This window comes from Chelonia mydas, chromosome 1, assembly GCF_015237465.2.
Source record: "Chelonia mydas isolate rCheMyd1 chromosome 1, rCheMyd1.pri.v2, whole genome shotgun sequence".
Taxonomy (NCBI): domain Eukaryota; kingdom Metazoa; phylum Chordata; order Testudines; family Cheloniidae; genus Chelonia; species Chelonia mydas.
In genome coordinates, this window is record NC_057849.1 from 242546080 (window position 1) to 242563091 (window position 17012).

The window sequence follows — 17012 nt, forward strand, 5'->3', positions numbered from 1 at the left end:
AACTACTGTAACTAGATGTTACCAACCAAGGTCAGGTCACTTTGAGAGGGAAGGGTTGGGATGAATTAAATTCTGAAGTCTTATAAGCCAACCTAAGAATTTCCAAATCTGTGCTTCATGTTCAAATAGTTTTGCCATCATCTTACTTCCTGTTGCTCCTCCATTGCAATACCTATACGAAGTTGAGCACTACAGCAATTGTAAAGGTTAAGTTGGAATTTCATGTTTTGGATAGCTTAAAAATAAGCAGAAGATAAATGATTTTTCCAAATATTGAGGTAATATTACAGGCCAAGAGAACCTTCCTTTTATTGGGGCTGTCAAATCCCACTCCAAGGAGTTACCAGGGTGGTCAACTGTTTAATTAGTCCTGAATGCCTACAGTGTGCATCAGAGCTGAGCACCAAGTACTGTGAAGAGTAAGGCTATGTTTATGTCACAGAGGTCGTGGAAGTCACAGAATCCATGACTTCAAGAGACCTCTGTGACACTTCCTGCTTCAGTCCCAGGGGGAGGGACTGGAGCTGTAAACCAATGCAGGGACCATGTCAGGGTTCCAGCGACTCCCTCCTGAGAAGGCCCCTGCAGGGTTCCGGTGACAGGCTACAGTCTTGTGTCGGGGGAGAAGAGTGCTCAGGCAAGTGGCTGGGGTGTCCCATTTTCTCTTTGGGAAATATGGTCACCCTGCAGTTTCCAGCCACCTGGAGTGCAGGGGGAACCCTGCAGCTCCCTGCCACCATGATGGTGGGGGAAACCATGGAGTCGCAGCAGCCTTGTGTGCTGGATTCTCCCACTTCCCATTTTGTTGTTGTTTTTAGTAAAAGTCATGGACAGGTCACAGCTTCCGTGAATTTTTGTTCATTGCCCATGACATGTCCGTGACTTTTACTAAAAATAACTATGACAAAGCTCTTCACTAAGGCTAAGATTATCATCCTACTTTGCTGAGAAGACCATGCACATTTGGGAAGGCTTCTCAAATAGTAAGGATCTGCTTCACCTCCACCAACCAACAGCCCACCCGCATTCACAGAGTTCAGTACAGTAACACATCAAGAAGTTCTGGACACCCTAAACGAGTCTCAACCCAAGACTTGTGAATCCAACCCATGTCCTTCCTGTCTTGTGAAAGAATCATGAACAGCTGGCGCCACTCCTGACCAAAATAGTCAACACCTTTTTCAGAGAATCTTCTCTTCCTCCTTCAAACACTCACTGATCCAACCAACACTGAAGAAACCCACCCTGAATACTTTAGTCCAAGCCAGCTGCCACCCAGTGTCAAACCTCCCATTCCTGAGCAAGCTCATTTAAAAAAAAAAAAAAATCTAGCAAAGGGCAAATTACAGGCTTGTGTAACTGAAGTTAACATTCTAGACCCAGCACATTCTGGATTCAGGCCAGGACATAGAACTGAAACTGCTTTAGTGGCACTGATGTACAATCTCTGGTCAATGGGACAGACATTCAGTTTCCTCTTGCTGGACCTCTAAAGCATTCAACACTGTTAAGCATGAGATTCTGCTGTCTCGCCTGAGACAGATGGCAGGGGTCCAGGGTAATATGCTAAAATTGTTTGAATCCTTCCTAGAAGAACAGTCCCAAGAAGTACTGATGGGTAACTGCACTTCTACCACTACACCCCATTTGTGGAGTTCTACAAGGATATATTCTCTGTTCAGTCCTTTTCAACATCTACATGCAACTACAAGGTGAACTGGTCAGATGAGACTAACTCAAGTGCAAGCAATATGTAGATGATACACAGCTCTACGTGTCTTTCAGCCCATTTCACTACATTACTCCCAGTGCTTGGATGAGGTCAGCTAGTGGATAATGAACATTTGCCTGAAGCTGAACTGGAGCAAGACAAAGGTGATGCTGGTGGTTAGAGGAAAGTATTTTCAAGAGCTCATAGCCATTGTGCAGTCTCTGTTGGTTGAAGATTTATACCCACTATTGGTCAGTTCAGGAGTACTGCAGTCTAGGAGTACTCCTGGATTCCTTGCTGATGCTGAACTCTCACATAGCAGCATCTGTGAGTAACACTTTCTGCCATCTTCATTTGGCTAGGAAATTGTCCCATCCTGGCAGCTGAAGACCTAACCTCAGTTATTAGTACCTTTGTCACCTCTTGACTGAATTACAGGAATGCAGTATACTTGGGCATAAAGCCTTCAGCATTTAGGAAACTCCAACTAGTACACAAATCTTGTAGCATGTCTCCTCAGCAATACAGGTTTCCAGGGACACATCAAAGATGTCCTATGCTCCCTATGATGGTTTCCCATAGAATCTCAAATCAAGTTCAAAGTCTCAGTCCTTATCTGCAAAGTATTCCATGACCTGGGCCAGGACATATCTAAAGCTCCAGGAGGAAGAGCGTGGTCTACAACTATGGCACAATGGAACTTTGTGTAATAAGAGTAAAGCTCATCTGTGCAAGAGACAGCTTTCTCCACGGGTGGTGTGAGACTGCAGAATGAACTTGCCCAGGAACAAACTTCACTTTCCGCTCCAAGTGCAAGGTGCATTTCTTTGACCGTGGCTTTTTGAATATAAACACACAACAGGTACATTTTATATATAAAAAGACATCCACTACTAAACTAAACCACTATTCTACACGCACGTCTCCCTCTGAGAAGACAATGAGAGAACAAACCCGTGACAGAGAACTCAGAGACAATGGCAATGAGTGTTATAAAAGCCTATATTGAATATGGGGGTCAGGGTAAGAGAACTTTTTTTTTTAATTATGGCTCTTACTATAGGCGCAAGTGAGTTCAACTGTATTAAAGTCTAGAGAAAAATTAGAGGGAAACTGTAATGGAAGGCTCAGCAAACATCATCACTCTCTAGTACTAGACAAAGGAACACTAAGGAACCTGCCCTAGCCACCAGAAGACACAGTCTCTCCCACAAAATTGAAGGAATTATTCAAACCTGCAATCTCATTTTTTTTTCTGTAGCTATACCAAGTACAAAGTTCTTGTTACCTGATTTCGAGGACTGACCTGTTCCCCATCTTGACTATTTGTGCTTCCTCTGTGCAGGTACTGAAGGCAGTTCCAACCTGGGATGGCAGCCATCATTATTATATTATTTATATTGTGGTAGCAGCTAGAGGCCAACCATACCATGGCCCTATAATCCTAGGCACTGTACAAACAAAAAAAAACCTGTGCTGCCCCCTCTCCCCCCCCCCGTGTTTACTGTTGCTTCTGCCCTTTCAAAGAGTATTTCTAAAGCTATATTAAACACTGAATTAGATAAATTTTTAAAAAATGAAATTGTTCTATGAATTGTATACATAGATCCATTAACCAAATTCTGAGCTAAGAAGAATATAGTCAGGATGAGATGAGTCCCAGAAAGGAAATCAGATTGCCATTATATTACATTCTGACTTTTCCACCAATGCATGCCAAACCAATCAATGAGAATTCAGATGAAGGAAACAGTGAAGGTGATTTCCTGAATTGGTCTATTTTAGAGTTCTTCATTGCCCTCAAGTCTGGTGCTATTTGCTTTCTGATGTGGCAAAATGACAGTAGTATGACTCCCATTTTGAGGCATGAAGAGATGTGTTGATTTTGTGTAGGAATGATTCTTGAGTGCAAAGCACAACTTTTGTCTCATGCAATATGCAGTAGGGTAAAGGTCTCGGACTCTCCTTGCTGTTATGCTTACTACATAAGCAAACATTAACTGACAGAGTTGAAGAAAAACAGACTTGCATCGATTCCATGGGGTGAGCTGTGGAGTACTTTGTAGTACCAAGGGCAAATCTTAGGTGTGGGAAAGATTTGGCTAGGACTGCTTCAGGAACCTCACAGGTAGGGAGCAGGCAATTAGTGATTTATAATGCTGAAATCTGAAATGATGGCATGGAGTTTAATGCTAAAATCCAGACTATCCTAAAGAAAAAAAACTAGAATGTCTGCTTTCCTAGCATTATTGATTTATGTAATACACATGGGAAAATTGGAAAACTTTTTTGTTCCATGTTTATAGAACATCTAGCACAATGGAGCCTTGGAACATGTCTGGGGCTCCTAGGTGATACAGTAATAACTGAGTTCAGATTTTTATATAGATAATGCAGGTGGATGACCTGTGAGACGCTAGAACATCATGATGTACCCTATCTGGGTTAGAAGTTGCCTACTAATTATCAGGTTCAGGTAGAGTGGGGGTATAAGAGGGTCTCTGTATCACTGCATCCAGGCTGCTTGCGATATGTACCGTGCTCTTTGAGGGCCCATATTAGCAGAAACCCATCTCCTCTTTGCCTGTTTGGACTCAGAATACCACAGAATTCACTATTTTTGCTACACCTATTCTTTGCTGCAAGTAGGTGACTGACTTTTTGTCTCTTATCCTGTTGTGGTTTGCCAGTAACTCTTCTTACACTCAAGCTTTCCCTATTAGTGGGAACAAATTAGATTACCATACATGCTTCCTATACTTTCCCATGGTAGCATGGGTTCTGGAAGACAAGAGTCCAGTTTATAACTATGGAATGGGGAACCGAAATCATGGGCTGGGTTTTTGGACCTTCTAGAAAACAATGCAATAGCTGCTACTCTAGGAGATGAACTGCTGAATCTGACAATGTGTTTGGTGGGAAAGAAGATGCTAAGCTAGGCCACCTGCAGCACATTGTAGGAAGAGAGGAGGCAGTCTTGAGAATACAGCAAAAACCTTTCAACAAGTTTTGTCAATCATGGACCGCATTCAAAACTACTCAGAAGAAACTTCACCATGATTACTTTCAAGGTTTTGTTGTTCTCCACACAGCCTAGCTATATGTATCTTGGGTACTGCTATGTTGTTCAACTCTAATTCTTATGTGCCAGGGTAGGGGGAAGCTTGAAGTTGGCTTCAGTATCTAGAAAAAGCCCTACATGGGACTATTTTTTAAATCCCCCTTCTGCTCCTGCATTGTTTCTTGCATTTTTAGCCCACTCCCACCCGCAAAAACATTAGCTCCCCAAATCCCAAGAGACAGATTCCCCCATGCTATTAAAAAAAAAAAAAAAAAAGTTGGTTAATATAATTAATAAAAATCTTGCCTAAACCATATAAAAAATACTTTAATATAATAAATTGCAATGAGGGATAAATTTGATGTCTAAGTACTAAAACTTTTATTTAAAAAACAAAAATACCTTACTTTACATTGTCATAAATAAAATTTTAGCAAACTGATAAAGTACAATTTACCGGCTCCTTCTATTAAGGCAGTGGGTACTACAGCAGCCACGGGATCCCAGTACTGCTGCAGAACTCTAGTGCCTAGAAGTTCCTTTCTATCGGCCATGCAAACTTAATTCCCTGTGTTAAAATTATTTTAATTCCCTAGGCAGCGTAGCCCAGCCTACGCCAATGGCTCTCCCTTGTTGACGTAAGCGACACAAACTCAGTGGAAATAGGCTGGAGTATGGGAATGAAAAGTATTTCATGGTCATAGAGTTCTGGGTCTTTGCACTACAGGGTCTTGACTAATTACCTCCTCCTTTTTTCTGACCAACACTACTGGTAAGTGAACTGGAGGGAAGGCACATGGGTTTGGTTATGGGATCTGGTCATGTGGGATAGCTGGGCTGCTTCTTTTGTGCAGAAGTGTTGCTTTTGTGTGTTGTCTGTATCCGAAGAGGCCAATTTATGGGGTCCACAATGTCACTGCTCCTGTGGAAAACATGTTTGGACAGCTTGCTTATTTGCATTGCAACAATATCTAGAGGCTCAGGTACTATAATAGACAGTACATACGTAAAGATGGTCCCTGCTTCAGACAGCTTACATTTTAAGTGAGGCTCAGCCAGTCTGCTTTTATGTTGCATCTCTTATGTAACTTGCCTGATGAAAACCAGATCTGCCCAGGAAAAGATCTCTATTGTCTTCAAGCTTGAGCTTGTTTTGCCCTGCCAATTTACGTAGACTGCTCTCTCAGGGTGAAGTCAGCTTGGCCAAGGATTGCTCATTCTGCAAGCGGACTCTGGTGGCTCTCACTTCCAACAGGTTGATGAGCTAGAATTTCTCATTCCTTGATCATGTTCCCTAGGTCACACACAAGAGCCTCCATTGGTATTCATCAGCATCTTGGGATCCAGGTTGTGGAAGGAACAGATCCACTATTACATACATGGCTTCTGGCTGCCCCTGAGATCAGCTACCTTCATAAATAGGTATTTTTACATTCTTATACATATCCTCTTTACAATTGTTCCAGGAAAGAAGCAGTAGGAACCGGTGTAATTTCTCCAGTGGGATAACTCCTATGCAATCGGGTAGAAGTTGCCGGTGGTAAAGACAGACTACATCTAAGCGAATCCAACATCTGATATTTCATTCTATCCTTTACCCACACCTCTTCTCTCCACTCACCAAATACTCCATGAGTTTAGGCTTTTAAACATTTCTGTAATTTAATGTTTCCTGATGGGCTGAACAGCTACCTTCATCTCTTCACAGCTCACCTTTTTGGATAGTTGATTTGCACTGGTTGAAATGAGAGCCATGTTTAAACTTTCAAATTCTGTTATTATTCAAAAACATTAAAGTCTCAAACTAGAACACAAAACACATCTTTTCTGGAGGGGATAAGGTGGGGCAGGGAATAAATGAGTTTTTCATAACCCTGACAGCAAATGAGTAGACTGCCTTCTGGGATATATTTATTACACTGAGAATTCTGTTTTGGATAACTGGTTCTGTGAATGACGACTGCTCTATCCCCAAAGGAATCCTGGGGTAGACTAGATGGAATATTTTGCTCCGAGTTTCTTTATTGTATTCTTCACTCCATGACTCATAGTATGTAGCAAACCTCTCCAATTTATTAACAGTCAAAATTAAAACAAATACAAAATTATTCATCTTCATAAATTTAGCTGCTTTTATCTGAACCATGTGTAGTAGGTAGAATCTCACATTGTGAGAAGAACGAGACAAAAACTACTTTCCTGTTGTGCTGTTCTTGTGAGATGTGCAATATGCACAATATAGAAAAGACAAGGTAAAATAGAGGCTTTGGGAAATTTAGTGTGACAGTATGTTTTAATTTGGTATTTCCTTTTGTCACAACTGCAACCATTTTATAATGTAGAAGTTTTTCTTTCCAATCCTAAGTAGTGACACTCCATTCTTGAGGATATGTTGCCCAATGACAAGAACAGTTTCAGGATTAGTTACTTGAATGTAGTTTATAGCGACTCCACCATCTGTAATCTTCCGGTACCTTGAAACAAAACAGTAATTACAAGACGAAACTGATTGACTGTTGCTAACTCTCAAACATTCAGTTTAGAAAAAAAAATTACTGTATTAATGTTGGTGCAGGAGACTGGACAACTTGGGTAGTTCATAATGGAATATGAAACCATTTTCCTCTAGGTCACTTATTCAAGTTCATTTCAGGTCAACACTGACTGGTATCAGTCATGTTCCTAAAGGATGCACCAATCCCCACCTCTGGGGATATGCCTTTGTTGAGAGGTGAGGTATAGGAAGAAACTGACTCTACTGCTGTCTTTACATACATATACAACTCTACAGATAATATGATGGGGTCTAAATTAGCTATTACCACTCAAGGAAGATCTCTGAACCATTGCGGATCGTTCTCTGAAAACATCCATTCAATGTGCAGTGGTAGTCAAAAAAGCTAATAGGATGTTGGGGATCATTAGGAAAGGGATAGATAGTAAGAAAAAGTATCATATTGCCTGTATATAAATCTATGGTATGCCCACATCTTGAATACTGGATGCAGATCTGGTTGCCTCATCTCAAAATGATATATTGCAATTGAAAAAGGTACAGAAAAGGGCAACAAAAATCGTTAGGGGTATGGAACAGCTTCCATATGAGAGGAGATTAATAAGACTGGGACTTTTCAGCTTGGAAAAGAGATGACTAAGGGGAAATATTAGAGGTCTATAAAATCATGACTGGTATGGAGAAACTAAATAAGGAAGTGCAACACAAGAACTAGGTATCACCAAATGAAATTAATAGGCAGCATGTTTAAAACAAAAAAAATGGAAGTATTTCTTCATACAACACAGTCAACCCATGGAACTCCTTGCCAGAGGATGCTGGGAAGGCCAAGACTGTAACAGGGTTCAAAAAAGAACTAGGTAAGTTCATGGAGAACAGGTCCATCAATGACTATTAGCTAGGATGGGCAGGGATGTTGTTCCTCTGTCTAGCCTCTGTTTTAGAAGCTGATTCTATACCAGTTCTGTTCATTCCCTCTGAAGCACCTGGCATTGGTCACTGTCAGAAAACAGGATACTGGGCTAGATGGACCATTGGTTTGACCCAGGATAGCCATTCTTATGTGCCCTTCATCATTCATGGCTCTTAATCTGGTGCATTGCACCAGCAATAAATTCACTTATTTCAATATTTTGCTCTAGCCAATCAATTCTCTTGATGGCTATTTTTCACTTCTTAGTGCATTTGGAATTCATGTGTCATTCCTTTAGAACTCTAGAGAACTTTGTATGTTCTGGTGCACAGTAAAACCATACCAGACTTACTCATTTAATGAAATTTAGCAGATAGCAACATTCTACAACTCAGATCAATAGTGTGAAGGTATTTTAGCAGCACAGTTGAGACCTATCAAATTACTTTAGATTAATTTATAAGTTAAAGTGACGGTAGTGTGTTGTACAACTTTTACACCTATGCTTTTCTCCCACCTCAGTCTGTAGTATCAACCAACACCTCACTAATTGATTTCTCAGATGGATGACTACTAGGTGTTTTGATATAACTGAGGACTGAACAAACCAGAAATTCATTTCTAACAGAAGGTCTGCAAGTGTACAACTGCAGCCCATATAACAAACAAGTGGAACATACCCACTAGGTCCATCTGGAATGGCATTGGCTTTGTGACACAGGTCAAGTACACTCATTCCAGGTTCAAGCATCAATTCAGCAAATGGAGCTTCTCTGAAAAGTTCCTGTAATTCTTGGTCAGACATAGCCTCCAGTGCCTCCACATTGCTGTAATACAGTGCTTTCGTACATCTAAAAAAAATTGTCGTTAACTAAATTAGGGTTCTCTTGTTTTCTTAATTAAAATTTTTTCCCCATGCATCTTTTTACCATAGTAGCCTACCTTCCTGCTGCCCACCCCCCCCCCCCCCCCCAAAAAAAAAAAAAAAAAAAAGTGAACTGAAACCCTTCAAACCTTGTCAATGCAACTCAAGGATAACAGTATCTGCAGAATTACATAACATATGCCTTTCTCCATTTTGTTGCCCTCCCCTACCCCACTCAACTGTTCATGAATAAGGCTACGATTTAATCACCGGTACTTTTACTAAAGTCATAGGTCACAGGCAAGAAACAAAAGAAGTCACAGCCTGTACCATAAATACCCTGACTGAATCTTGGGAGGGTGGGGGTGAGTCTGGAGGGCCCATAGCACCAGCTGCCAAGGATGGGGGCGGGAAGGGGAGTGGGGAAGCATCTTGGGGGGCCGGCCGCTGCTCCAGCTGCCTGGGGACTGCTGGTGGGAGCCACCGAGCTGTGGCAGCTCCTGCTGCCCCCAGGTCCAGCCGCAACAGCCACTGCTTGGCTGGTCCCTGGGGCCAGCTGCCTGGGGCTGCCAGAGCAGTGGCCAGTGCAGCTCTCGGGCCGCTCCAGCACTGGCTGGCTGCAGAGCCGCTCTAGCAGCGGCCAGTGTGACTGTCCCCAGGGCCAGCTGCTTGGGTGGCCCTGGGGTCAGCCGCACTGGCCGCTGCTGAAGTCACAGAGCCCTATTCATGAATGATCCACACAGTATCTCCCTCTGGTCATGAAAAGCACTTATCCTAAATAAGCCCGTAATTGGACAGAAAAATTAGTAAAACTTTACCTTTTAGCAGATTCCAGACCTTCTTTTCCATGAACAAGCTTAGTTACTTCTGCAGCAAGTCGTTTCTGAGGTCCCCACTTTTCAGGTTCTTTAGCATGCATTTCCATCATGTGCTCAATCTCCGGAAGAGGAAGGAAAGTGAAGAGTTTCAGGTACCTAAGGGCAGGGAGGGAATTATTTCATCTCTACATTGGTCAGTATATTAGACTTCCTTTCTATCTGCCATGCAAACTTAATTCCCTGTGTTAAAATTATTTTAATTAATCCAGATTGTAGATATTCTACTTTTTCAGACCTTTATTTCTGCTTGCAAAGTTAGGACAAACCATATGTTTTCTAGATTATTTCCTCAAGTGCATACTCATACACTTTCATGGTGGTGTCCCCAAGCCACTTAAAACTCAATGGTCCACTCTTCTGATGCTAACTTGTGATGCATCTACCAGTATGTGTGAATAAATGAAGTGCTAATGTCATGTACATTTATTAATTTGATGTACGTTATTTAATCAATAAAGACACATTTTCAAAAGAGTAATTTGCATGATGATAGTGGAAATCCATCTTACTGCATGATCTCATACTGTATCTATCTGTATAAAACATAGGCACATTTTCAGTGCTGCTGGTATATAGCGTTCTCTGGAGCAAATTTTGTGAAAAGTGAGGTTTAAGAAGAACTACTTGCCTTTCAACAGTGCTATCTGGCTGTCTAACAAAAAACTGATACAGCTCAAATGGAGAGGTCCTATCTCTGTTTAGCCAAACTGCATTACCAGCAGACTTTCCCAATTTATCTCCAGTGGTACTGGTAATAAGAGGCACGGTGATTCCAAACACATCTTCTCCCGTCACTCTGTGGGGAAAGAATCACAATGCATTAAAATCATATTGCTTGGTAAGCTTAAATGTAACTTGTACTTGGAACTACTGGTCCTTCTGAGCTGCTTCTAAGCCTTTCACAAAGGAATTAGATTATACTAAAGTACATTTTTTAAAAAAATTGTCTTGTGAACTCACTGCCACTAAATGTTTCAGGCGACAATATTGGTGGGATACAAAATAAGCTATAGTTTTATATGTAATAATGAGACTATCCACTTAGGTTTTTAAAAAATTAGAAGTGATATATATAAGCCTCAAGCTTCAGGGTATAAGACAACTAGCAGCTAATAAAAGGTAAGGAAGAAACTTTCTCTGTTGGCAGGTTATTCCATAACAGGGAATTTGGCAGGTTCTTCTGAAGCATTTGGTTCAGAATACTGCATTAAGATGCACTGAATGTCAATTTTGATGTACTATAGCAGGGGTGGCCAACCTGAGCCTGAGAAGGAGCCAGAATTTACCAATGTACATTGCCAAAGAGCCACAGTAATACGTCAGCAGCCCCGCACCCCGCTCCCAGCGCCTCCCCGTCCCTCCTTCCCCATGCCTCCCGACCGCCGCAATCAGATGTTACGTGGTGCGCAGGAGGCTCTGGTGGGGAGAGAGCGAGGGCATGCCAGGCTCGGGGGAAGGGGTGGAATAGGGACGGGGCCTGGGGCAGAGAAGGGGGTTGAGCACTGAGCACCCCCTGGCACATTGGAAAGTTAGCATATATAGGCTCCAGCCCCGGAGTCAGTACCTATGCAAGGAGCCGCACATTAACTTCTGAACATCTGCATGTGGTTCCGGAGCCACAGGTTGACCACCCCTCTACTATAGCGTATTGTAGATGTTCTTCTATGTTCAACATAACTTGTACAATAACTTTGAATGTTGTCTAGCTTTTTGAGAAGTGCCACGGCAGCCTTTATTTCCATTTCAACTACCAGGACAGGCTAGATCAAGCAGTCTGTTTGCATTTCACTTATTAGTACAGCAACAACACTCTACCACCATTGGTATCTGCAGTTGTTCCTTAAAAGCATTTTTCAGCTGCCTTTTCTCCTCTACTTCCACTTATCTATTGCAGTGCATGCTGCTATAAATCTCACAAACAGTCTTATATCTTGGAGACAGTCACAGATGTTTAGAGGCCTCTTCTGTTCTTAACAGGCTAGTTGTTGCCATGATGCAGATTGCAATTACTGAACGTTAAATGCCTCCTGGTCTTTTATTATAGATTGTGACTTTTTAAAAAAAAAAAAAAGTCTGAGCAGCATTTCAATGCTGCTCCCTCAAAGTCTCTATATCTCAGGCAACCTGACAATGCAGGGTTGTACTGTCACCCAGGCACCCAAGAGTTGTGTCTACTTATATATTAGAGACGTTAAAGAAAAATGATCATTTTTCATTTGGTGGAAAACTTGTTGAAATTTTGGAAAATATTGACCACTTTAGTGTTACCAATCCTTGCAATTTTATCAAGTTTCATATATGATACTTTACTTAACGCCCCAGATGCTGGAGCCAAATAAGTGTGAGACTCTCAGCTTTCATTTAAAAAATAAAAATTTCTAGCCCTCATGGTTACAAGGAAAAGCTTGAAAGTGTGATCCGTGTGTCCCTAAAGGCCAAAAAAACAGAAGACAAACACCCACTGTCTTTTTTTTTTTTTTTAAATAATTTAAGCCAATATTAACTATTTAAGGTCTGACTCTTTATTTTTGAATACTTGAGCTTGGCCATCCTGAGTTCCTTGCATTACTCGAGGAAACAATAAGGGAAAAAGCTTGACCCCTCCAGTATTTTAATATCACCCTCATCACTGTCACACTTGTGGATTAGGATGTGTGAAGCAACAGGCTTGAGCTTGAGATTGAGATAGCCACCTCCTTGCTTTTAGATGACAGGTCCCAGCCTGCTAGGTGCCACAGGCCACTCGGCACAAGATGGCACCTAGCAGGCTGGGACCCATCATCTCTCAGGGGCTTCCAGTGCCCAGCCCTATGAGAGGAAACAGTCAGCTATGCTTCTGCAGCCCAGGGCAATTTGGGATACGTGGTCTCTCTGAGGCTGCCCGTCTCTGAGAGAAATGAAGTGGGAGGCCACGGCGATGCAGCTTGTGCTGGCACCTATCAAGGGCTGTCGAGCCCAATGAGATGAAGTGGTTGGACATACTAGCGTAGCCCATGATGGCACGTGGCAGGCTGGCCTATCCTCTCTCAGGTTGCCATCCCTGTGAGCGATGAAGCTGGTGGCCACAGTGGGGCAGCTCACGTTGGCACCTCAGGGGTTGCCAATCCTGATGAGATGAAACATCTGACCATGCTGGCGCGGCCGGTGGCAGGCCAGCCCCCCTCATCTCTCAGGGGCTGCCCATCCCTATGAGAGATGAAGTCCGAGCCCGCTGGTGCAGCCCAGTCACCCCCCTTGTCCCGCCGCCCGTACTTGGTGACGAGCTCGTATCCGGACATGATGTTGCCCATCTGGTCGGCTCCCCCGAGCTGGATGCGACAGCCGTGGTGTCGGTGCAGGTGCAGGAAGTCGTAGGCCTGCAGGGCCGGGTAGAGGAACTCGGCCAGGCTCATGCCCTCGGCGCTGCGGAGCCGAGCCTGGCAGCTCTGCCTGCTGAGCAGGGTGCCCATGCGCAGGCGCCGCCCGACCCCGCACAGGAAGCCCACCACCGGCTCGCGCCCCAGCCACCACGCGTTGTCCTGCAGCATCACCTCGCCCAACCGCGCGCCGCCGGCCGCGGGCCAGAACAGCAGGCGGTGGTTCTCGAAGAGCCTCCGCAGCCCCTCGCGCAGGCCCAGCGCGTGCGCCCGCGCCAGCTCCTCCGACAGCGGCTCGCGCTCCTTGGTGCGGCCGCTGGGGTCGCCCAGGCGGGCGGTGGCCCCGCCTACCAAGGCGATGACGTTGTGCCCCGCGCGCTGAAAGTGCAGCAGGCCCATGACGGTCAGCAGGTGGCCGACGTGCAGCGAGTCGGCCGTGGCGTCGAAGCCGCAGTAAACGGCCTGCGGGGGCTGGCCCGGCTCCAGCAGGGCGGGCAGCCCTTGCTCCGCGCCCTGCGCCGGGAACACCTCCTGGAACAGGCCCCGCTCGCACTGCGCCGCCAGCAGCCTCTTGGCGGCCGGAGCCCGCTGCGGCTGGTGATGGATCCGCCGGGAGAGGAGCCCGCAGAGACCCGCGGCCCGGCGGCCCCCCACTCGCCGCAGCGTGGGCGCCGCCATCTTGGCTGGCAAGGGCGGCGCGCGGGACGCTGGGGAAGAAGAGTCTGACGGAAGGGCGGGGGGAGGGGGGGCTCCTCCCCGATTGTCGCCGGAGCGGGCACGGCCGCGGGGCCGGGCTCCCGGGGCCCCGCCCTCTCCTGGGCCCTGCGTAAGGGCTGGGTACAGCAGCCCCTCCTCCGCCCCACCCCGTGTTCCGCGGCTCCTAGCACCGCCTCCCCCCCGGGGCCGGCTTCCGCCTTTTTTTTTTTTGCAGCCCCAAGCGGGGAAAGTGGCGGGCGCACGCTGGGCGTGATTAAGAAGAAAAATCCCGTTGTCAGAGAATGACCCTGTGCGCCAGCCCGGATTTGCAAAGCCTCCCGCCGTGATCCCCTCGAGCCCGCTGTTCGTCAGGCCCGCCCAAAGGGCTCCTCTTTTCAGGACTCGCTCCCTGGCCAGTTTCATTTTTCCAGCCCCACGTGTTAGTGACATACGTTAAAATTACTGGCGTTTTAAACGCTTTCCTTTTTCTTAAAATGTGTTTCTTGTTCTTAATATTTGGATTCAATGACACCACAATCTGATTTGATGAAAGTGGTTAGACATACCGGACAAAGTGGTTGGCTGCTGTTATTGGGGAACAAGTGCTGGCTGAAGCTGCCAAAGGTGAGAGAGACTCTACTCCGGCTAGAAAAAGATACTAGGGTCCCCCCTCCCACCACTGGGCCATACCTAACCAAAATGGCATGCTTCTGGCTCAGCAAAGCACGTGCTTATTTTTAAGTTTGTGAGTGACTTCCTTGAAGTGATTAGGTAAGTACTTATGCATGTGCTTAACTTTAAATTGGCGTCTAGAAAAGGGCAGAGGGGTTACAGACTCTGTCCCTATAGGGACCTTGAGTGGCAGGTAAAATGCTTTACCTACATAAAACAATACATTTGAGGTACTGGGGCATGATGACGTGTTAAAGAGTTATATTTATGACAATCAGTTGAAAAGGAAGTATGGAAAGACTCTGTGTAGTAATAAAATATAACTATCAGTGCTAAAAATGTTGCAATTTTATGTATAAATGATTTGTTATACTGCAAAAGAATAAAGCAAAAGCAATTTAGCTCAGTGGTTTGAGCAGTGGCCTGCTAAACCCAGGGTTGTGAGTTCAATCCTTGAGGGGGCCATTTAGGGATCTGGGGCAAAAACTGGTGATTGGCCCTGCTTTGAGCAGGGGGGGTGGACTAGATGACCTCCTGAAGTCCCTTCCAACCCTGAGATTCTATGAAATTAGATGTAATTTGTGGCCTTGGGATGCCTCGTGAATCCTTTCCAATATGTCATTGTAGAATACTATGGAACTGCAATACAGTTTCCATAGGAAATCAGATCAGCTTTAGGGAGCCACCTCTACTCCTGAATTTATTTAAAGTGTAATAGGATTTCACTAACAGTCCAAACCTGGTTGCTGGGCCATCTTTGGATACACAATCCCATGAAATAGGCTTCACTTATCCCTGTTTCGGTTATCTTCCTGATCACTTTGCTCCCCCTTCCCTTGCAAGGCATGCTCCAAATACCCTTTTCTTTACATTCCGTGCACATTTCCACTCCATTTCATCTGTCGTGTTCTCTTTCTACACCTACCACATTTCTGCCCAGGAACTCAGGTCTTTTAGGAATGGTTCTTCCCTTTTTTCCCCCATGGGAATTATTTCTTTGCTTCTTGCTAGGTGACTCGCACTTATTCTACTCAGGTATCTGATTTTTACACCACTTGTCAGCTCAGACATTAACTATAACATATTGTAGTGAAAGTTCCTTTTAAAAATTCAAACTTTTAATTAGGATCTTAGGTATTCTCTCTTATGGATACCACAGTCACAATGCTCTATTTGTAGCTATAAGATTCTTGAAAGAGGCTTCCATGTCTTCTGAGCCTTGGCACCTTTTTGGTAAAAGCAATTTCATTCATATATTACATATGTGGAATGGAATGCTTATCAGACTTTTAAAGACTGTAATTATTCTTAATCTCTTTTCTGAGGGAAGGCAAATGATTTATAATTTTTTGTCTGCACTACCAGTTACATGAATTAATGAACTGAACTTTGCCATGCTCTGTGTTAAGCTTTATGGCAGGTCTGAATCAGGTAACATACTCTATCCACTCAAGTCATTCTGTGGGCTTATCAGATTGAAAATTTGATTGAAGGCTGAACTTGAGTATTGACTTTTTTTTTTCTCCTTATGCTGGTTAGAGCTGGGAGGGAGTTTGGGTGCAGGATCTTGGAGAGAGTTTGGGTGTGGGCGAGGTGCGGGCTCTGGGAAGGAGTTTGGATGTGGGCGAGGTGCGGGCTCTGGGGCATGGGGCTGGGCCAGGGATGAGGAGTTTGGGGTATAGCAGGCAGGCTGCCCCAGGGCTGGGGGCCAGATAGAAGGACTCCCCCCAGCCCTCTCCCCACCAGCAGTCTCCACAGGAGGGGGGCCCCTCCCCAGCACAACATTCAACCAAGCCCCCCAGGCTGCTGATCAGGAGGTCCAGCCAGGATAAACCTTCCTCCACCCCAGAGTTGGCTCAGAGTCACCTGCTGGGAGCCGGGGGGGGGCGCAGCTGCCATGTGCCTCCTCCTCACCTTCCTCTGCAGGCACAGCAAGCTGCCTCAGCCTGCCCCGACACCACTCCCTTGTAGCAGACTGTGGCAGCAGCCATTGAGGGAGCGCAGCAGGGAGCTTCAGGGGGCAGCTGCCCACTGCCAAGGGCTGGCAGGGACAGCCAGGGGAGGCAGGTGGGGAGAGCCCTGGCCCTGAACATTGGTGGAGCTAGGCCCTGAATTTGCTGAAGCCTGGGCACCATGGGCCCATACAACTCATCAGCCCTGCTGTCCAGTACATCACTCCAAAGTGAGGAGCAAGTCACTTGCAAATTAACATTATGGGGCAGGGGGGGAAGGAGGCAGAATTTTTTTGCTAGAGATGCGCAGAGTACAAAAATAAAGTGCCCTCTGGTTCATCATTTTGAAGGGCATTTTTGGAGCTTATCTTCATACCCTGCATTAGTCTGGTC

General features: G+C 45.1%; 2 protein-coding genes across 6 annotated transcripts in view; one reads left to right on the top strand and one right to left on the bottom strand.

Moving 5' to 3' along the window:
• Positions 1 to 6825: 6825 nt before the first annotated feature.
• YARS2 (tyrosyl-tRNA synthetase 2) lies at positions 6826 to 14160 on the bottom strand. The gene is made up of 5 exons (XM_007067476.4): positions 13196 to 14160; positions 10572 to 10739; positions 9884 to 10039; positions 8881 to 9051; positions 6826 to 7246 (listed from the first exon to the last, which is right to left on the bottom strand). The coding sequence occupies exons 1-5, from the start codon at positions 13975 to 13977 to the stop codon at positions 7087 to 7089; spliced, it is 1437 nt and encodes a 478-aa protein (XP_007067538.2). The 5' UTR covers positions 13978 to 14160; the 3' UTR covers positions 6826 to 7086.
• Positions 14161 to 14236: 76 nt separating this feature from the next.
• Positions 14237 to 17012, top strand: part of LOC102933211 — a 67335-nt gene continuing 64559 nt past the window's right edge. For 2 of the 5 annotated variants that reach the window (XM_037878691.2, XM_037878663.2), the window contains exon 1: positions 14241 to 14766. Coding sequence is in view for 2 of the 5 variants with exons in the window: in XM_043541004.1 (XP_043396939.1) it covers positions 14521 to 14538; positions 14574 to 14619 (64 nt within the window). In the remaining 3 variants the exon portion in view is untranslated. Of the gene's footprint in view, positions 14767 to 17012 lie in introns of all 5 variants that reach the window. The other 3 variants (XM_043541004.1, XM_043541006.1, XM_037878685.2) reach the window with 3 other exon arrangements.